The sequence below is a fragment of the Ixodes scapularis genome, unplaced genomic scaffold (genome assembly GCF_016920785.2).
Source record: "Ixodes scapularis isolate PalLabHiFi unplaced genomic scaffold, ASM1692078v2 PGA_scaffold3__209_contigs__length_174095766, whole genome shotgun sequence".
NCBI classification, from domain to species: Eukaryota; Metazoa; Arthropoda; class Arachnida; order Ixodida; family Ixodidae; genus Ixodes; species Ixodes scapularis.
Window position 1 is genome coordinate 76,355,608 of NW_024609868.1, and position 6,586 is coordinate 76,362,193.

Here is a 6,586-nt window from a genome sequence, read left to right on the forward strand (position 1 = left end):
AGGCGGATTCAGAGGGTAGGTCCGGATGTCCTGACCCCCCTCATAGACGAAGGCGGATTCAGAGCGTAGGTCCGGATGTCCTAACCCCCCTCATAGACAAAGGCGGATTCAGAGGGTAGGTCCGGGTGTCCTGACCTCCCTCATAGACAAAGGCGGATTCAGATGGTTGGTCCGGATGTCCTGACCCCCCTCATAGACAAAGGCGGATTCAGAGGGGGGGTCCGGATGTCCTGACCCCCCTCTTGAGTTCTGCGTGTGTAAAAATTTAGGGCGTGGAAACGGATAAGGGTGGGGTCTTAAACATTTGATACGCTGACCAACACCTGACCCTCACCCTCAAGAAATACCTGCGTCCGCCCCTGCTCATAGATATGTATTCTTTCTTTGAGTATGTCTGCAGAGAGTTTTTGCATGACCGTCCCACAAGGAAGACCTCAGACAGTGCCTACAGACTGTCTTTTGTATGACGCATTAGCAGTGTGATCGCATACGCCGCTCAGGTGTACAGGTGCGCATGCCCTAAACAACGCAAACACGCCTTGGACAATATTGCTCTCCGCAGTGATGCGTAAGCTCTCTCTATTATAGCCTTCAATCGGACTGGCTTCCTTTTCATTCCGTGGACTTTTCATTCGTAGCGACGGCGTATGCTCTGCACCAGATGTGGGAAGCGTGCCTGGTGAAGGAAGTTTGGGACAGAGCCACAAAGGCCCTATGCGCTTTTATGTGTCGCTTGTCGAGTATGTTTTAATATTCCGAATAAAATCAGTGGCGTAAGGCCGGAGAAAAGTTAGGGGACGGAAGAAAGGAAGGGGTCGGTTACATTCCCACTCATACGAACTGTTCTTCGTAATAATTGGAAGTCATCGAACAAACATGACCTTTGAATCTATAAAAGTGAACATAGGTAAGGTCACGCGGGACCAAGTTAAGAGAGTTTGCTCGTCCACTCTCATCCTGAGGTAGCCACAGCTATGCATGTTGTAGACTCCCTTTCTTCTCTGCTCATACGTACCCGTACAACGCTCTCCTAACGCCCCCTCCCACTTTCTCCGCTCCCCCAAGCTGTCAGACCCTTCCCACGCGCCTGTCTAAAGCGGCTGCAATCATATATAAAAAAAAAGATTTTTGTGAGCTACGCGGCGCACGGCGCAATAGACTAAATCGTGAGCTGCTCCATCTCCCAAAGCGCGCGTCACGAAGAGAAAGGAAGCCAGTAAAGTTAAATATCAAAGAAATGAGAATGGCAAGCACGTCACACAAAGTCAGTGCGTACTTACGTCTCGCCATCGATGGCATGCCGGTAAGTCCTTTTTTTGGCTACCTGTTTTCTTGCAGGCCGCCGACTGTACGCGCTTTGAGAACAATAGCACGCAACTTGCGAAATGCAGAAATATAAGCGTTTTCAATGGACGGCGCATGGCCTTTCTGAACGCAAATACAAAATTAAATTCGCACTTTTTTCGGTTTTCTTCTTTTTATTGACCAGACTTCAGTGATCAAAGTACACCAATGTCTTCAAACCTTCCATAAAAAAAAAAAAAAGAAAAAAAAAAAAAAAAAGAAGAGTCGAGTTTATTATTTTTCGGATGTCAAACCAGAGGCCCCCACGTAGTTGAGCAGCCGAGCACTGGGCCTCGGAGGCAGGCAGCGCGTGAGATACAGACTCCGGACCGGCCGTCCCTTAGCACCTGCGCCCAAAGTCGTGACCGGCCGACGCCCTCGCTCTCGAGAGCCAAGGATGAAGCGAAAGACCATCAAAAAATGCCCTCCTGCCCGCAGCAGCAAGCACGCGGCGGCTGGCAAAAGGAAGACTCTGGAGGCCTTGCTTGCAACTCGCAGGTGCAAGCGAGGGTGCATGCCTCTCCGTTTGTGTATAGGAACGGCCCTCGTGGACCTTCCATCGCGCTCGGACGTCGTGCGCGTAACTCGTGGGTTTCAACGTTGGAAACTGCTTGATCTCCACTCGACCCACCTGGTGCTTCGAGTGCATGATTGCGGCAAAGCACAAAGAGCAATGGATCGAGCGAGATGTCGAAAGTACAGAGCGATTAGGCTGCGTTGCTTGATGGACTCTTTGTATGACTAATAGTTTACATTTGTGATTTTTGATCGATTGGCTAGCAGCCTAATTATTATAAATAAAAATTTAAAAACACACTCAAAAACACAGGCGCAGGTATACATCCGTGCGCGCACAGGCGGAGATGACCCGGTCGGAATAACTATACTCAACATGATGGGCATGCCGAACATAACTCAGGAACCACTGTCCGGAATCGTCAAGACCGAAGAAACAAAACATAATTTCTGTGATAATAAATAAATAAATGAATAAAAGGTCAGTACTGAAACAAATGCAGTCATTTACGCTCGAGTCTGACCGACTGTGTTTTCTTTCTTTTTTTTTTTCGTTCCGCTGCGATGCGTTGCGTTGTGTCAATACGCAAAAAAAAAAAAAAAATAGTGACGGGGAATATTAACTTGCCATCCTCCTTATTTCATTTAGGTATCAACATCCACAGTCGCCTCTGCCGCGGCGTTTACCGTGGCTTCTCACGTAAACGGGCTGCGAACACGAACGAAGTGGAAGCTCCTCCCACACCTTTCCACTTTAGTAGAACGAACGTTGGAGAGGAGGCGACCTCCTCTTCACCGTTCGCTCCGCTGAAGTGGAAAGGGGTGGGAGGAGCTTCCACTTCGTTCTTGACTTGTCACCGGCGGTATTCGTATTCTCGTCATCAACACGATCAACTATCCAGGGAGGTATCCTAGCCCACCTTTTTCACCATGCACACACAAGCAACTAGGACAAACACAAAAAAAAAAAACGTGGTCTTTTTGGGTGGGTGGAAGAAACACGACGACGTCTTTGAGACGTCGTCGTGTTTTTTCTACCCAGTCTCAGGTGGTCAAAAATGGTAAACAAAAAAGTTGTATCTTGTAAATATTGTCCTTGCTATGATAAAATACCGTGCTCAGAGATGTTAATCTACAGTTGGCGAGAAATACCGTACAACGCTGATCGCCCTAACCCCAAGGATTGAATGTCTCCTCGCGTTTGTCGGGCACGAAACTAAAAGCGCGAGAGATAAGACGTGCGAAAGGAAGGGGACAGGAAAATAAGCGACGTTTGGGCGCACGTCATCTACCACGAAAAACAAAACCGAAACTACCCAAGAAAATTGAGCTACAGAGTCCACAGAGTCCACGGCTGTGTTCCAAAGTTTCCAAATCTCACCCAAAGGGATCCGAGTTACTCCGGCGGGTCGTGTCACGTGACAACGCAGATTGAAAAGTGCTGGACGCGGGTAGGTAGGTTTTGAAACGCCAAGGTACAAAACTTTTACCCTGGAGGAGGATCGAGTAAGTTTTGGAACACGGCCTAAGCCAAAGTGGATCCAAATGAGCTCTCCTAAGCCTATGCCCTTCTAAACCGAAACTAATTCTGCTCAAGCATACAGAGTGCCAGGTGGCGCAACGTGTCTTTTGTCCAAGAAATCGAGAGTGCACGGGCGTGCCAACTAACCTTGACGCTGCCATAAACGTCGTCACTTGGCGTTATAGCTGCGTTAAATCTCGTTTAATTCCCCTAGTTAATTATGCCATCGCCGAGCGAAGGAGAGCACGAAGGGGGGTTCAGTTTCCGTAACTGGATATCACGTTTACCGCCGTTTACAGCAGACAACATCTACAGGATCTACCTGCCGATCGCGGGTGCAGTCAGCTACTGCACGTTTTCGGTAACCGTTTTTATACCAGAATTTCTCTCAAGGTGAGTTAATTCACGTGCTCTAACCGTCCTCAAATTAAAGAGCTATCCTTGGACTGCTAACCGGCAACTAGATACGTCGCAGCGTACGACCGGCGAGAGGTTCAGACTCGAGGGCTTGAGCCCCCGATGACCTATGGCTATGCAATGCCGGTGGTCGAGAGTCGATAAAGCCTTGGCTTTGGTTACCGCCAAAGGCTTTTGCACTAATTCCGCGTACTAACTTTTTCTCTTTTTCTTTAACGCAAGTTTTTACGATGTTTTGACGCGGATTGCGGAGAAAGCAGTCAACTCGGCTCAGCATCTTCCCTGTGGGTGTTTCACGGCGATATTTGCGACAAACTCATCTCGGTCCATATTTCAGCCAGGACGGTCGCCTAGGGGCACGTGTTGCTAGCTTATTGTTGATATAAGCAACTGCAACCAATAACTTACAACCAAAGAAGTGTCAGGTCTCGGTGCGGTAACCCTTCCACTTTTAAATCGGCGCTTCCAGTGATACTCATCCAAGTCATCTAAGCGCCAGAATCAGCATATGTATCCTTCAAATTCTCTCCGGCTTTGCCCTTGAAGTTGTTGTCAGAGCTTGTATAAGTTGCTTTAAGCAAGCAACATGCATAGGTAGTTCTTTGCAGTTTGTAACAAAGTACTCGACCAGACTTCCTCAGGCTGAGATTGCACTTGAAATATAAGGTGACGATTCATTGAACATAAGAAAGGATAAACACATAATATAAGAAACAACACAAGCATATTTTAGTGAGTTTTTCATATACATTAGAAAGTGTAAACACAATAAAATCTTCCACGAACAGATGACAACTAGCCCTTTCCCTCAAATTAGTTGTTTTCTTACTATTTGTTGAGTCAGCAGGGATACACTCCCAGCTTTCCATGCTGAAAGCCTGGAATGATGGTGCAGGTTTCAAGTTGCTATGCAGCATCTCGATTACATGCTATGTTGTCCACATGAGGTTCATACCTTCAGGCTAAGATAAATTTAAACTGCCTTAACTATTCTCATTTCTCCTGCAGCGTGATGCTCCAGATAATGAAAAAAAGAGGCAGTGTTTGCCCACTAATCGTGTTTCCCACTTCCAGGTTATATCCAGACCAGAGCGTGATGGTGGCCAACTGCCTGCTGTTCAACTCCCACGTCGGCACAGGGCTGTACGTCTACTTCAGGCCCCACATGAGGAAGGCACAGCCGTACCACCGCGTCATGTACAGCGCCTACCAGGCCGTGCTCTTCAACTTCGGCTCTGTACTTCTCTGGGCAGTGACCAAGTCGCTGCTTCCACAGTCCCACCTGGTGCGCTCCATCTTTGCCGTCTCCACGTCAGCGTGCTTTCTCACCATTGGCAAAGAATATTTAGACTTCCTAGATGCACCAAGCTCCGAGCAGGGTACGGCACCAACCTCGTACACATCGGTGTGAAGAGCTGTCGGGTTTTATTAGCAAGGCCTGTCCAATAATTGTTCAATCATTGGCGATTATTCAACGAGCTGACGATTGTTCAGTCGACGGCAAGCATATCTCAAAGTAGGGACGCACAGTTAGTGCAAGCTGTTTGCACAACTGCTGGCAAAGAGGAAACAAAAGTGCAAACTATAGGGAAGCTACCCATGGGTGTAAAGCTCAAATGAGTTTGAAGGAAAATAAATTTTTAGTGTCCTTCCCTCCAACAGCGTTAGTGCACGAGTGCTTTGAAACAAAGTTGAAGAACGTCAAGTTGCTTGTTTTTGGTGAGGCCTTATTATGCTGCCTGAATTAAGTCCATTCGTTTACTCGAAAAGAAAATTGATTGGTTGCTGTCGTCAAGAGCTATGTTCACTAGTTTAGCGAAGCGTCGGATATTTGTATGTTTTTTTCTCGTTGTGGCATTTTGCGATTGCACACGAACCAAGGTGTAGGTGAGATTTACTATTGTTAAAAGCATTCCCGCCAGCCACCAGTCCTGCTCAATTGGTTTTATTCACTAGTCTTCGAGGTCATGAGACTGTGCAGCTTTTTAACTGTAGATTGCTTGCCACACATCAGCAGGTTACTACCATTCAGATCTGCAAGTGGATTGCTAGCATTTTTGTCTCGAAATAAATGGTCTAGGAAGCATTCAGCTGTGAAATGAAAATGAAAGGTCATCAGCAAAATGTTCTCTCGAATAAAGCTATTTTCTGCTGTCAAACATTACAGCCCAAGGTCTTTGTGCTCAGAGCATGTGTTATATAGCATAAATATACCGTAAAATCCCGAGAGATGTCCCACCCCCCGAAAAATAGCCCACCCCATTTTTGACTTAATTTGCTATATTTTCTTAAACACCAAAAGATAGCCCACTTCTAGTAATAGTAGTGTTGGGATCAATGATGGCCTCGACGTATATGCAGCTAGTCCGCTATGGCGGGATATAAGTGAACGTTGCCAACTGGGAAGTACAGTCGCCTTTGCTTCATTGCCCCTCACCACCATAATAAGCTTGGAAGGGAGATGACCTAAAAATAGCAATTTTTCAAAAATTTTCTTCATTGTACATTGAAAGTCCCCACTCCATCAGTGGCATCACAAGGGGGGTGGGGCAGAGCGCTTCGGGTGGAGCGCTCGGGCGGGTGTCGTGGCAGGCCACGAGACTGTAGGGGGTGGGAGGGTGTCGCGGAGGGCTACCGCCCTGGGTTCCACTGATTCTAGTGATGCCACTGCACTCCATATTTTCAGCCGATTTTCTCTCGATGTTAGGTGGGCTATCCCGAGATATCTCACCTAACATCGAAAGAAAATCGGCTGCTGTGTTGCCTGCACAGTGCCACCTGAAAAAA

General features: G+C 47.3%; 1 protein-coding gene across 1 annotated transcript; it reads left to right on the top strand.

The window, feature by feature from the left end:
- The first annotated feature begins 3,433 nt into the window (after positions 1 to 3,433).
- Positions 3,434 to 5,958, top strand: LOC8041984. The gene is made up of 2 exons (XM_002415130.5): positions 3,434 to 3,775; positions 4,874 to 5,958. Exons 1-2 carry the CDS (start codon positions 3,603 to 3,605, stop codon positions 5,208 to 5,210), a joined length of 510 nt encoding a protein of 169 aa, XP_002415175.1. The 5' UTR covers positions 3,434 to 3,602; the 3' UTR covers positions 5,211 to 5,958.
- The last annotated feature ends 628 nt before the right edge of the window (positions 5,959 to 6,586 follow it).

Bases quoted from the DNA above. Each gene is read 5' to 3' on its own strand.
- LOC8041984 (XM_002415130.5), top strand. From the start codon at position 3,603: ATGCCATCGCCGAGCGAAGGAGAGCACGAAGGGGGGTTCAGTTTCCGT. The intron at 3,776-4,873 runs GTGAGTTAATTC...TCCCACTTCCAG, and splicing joins ATACCAGAATTTCTCTCAAG to GTTATATCCAGACCAGAGCG.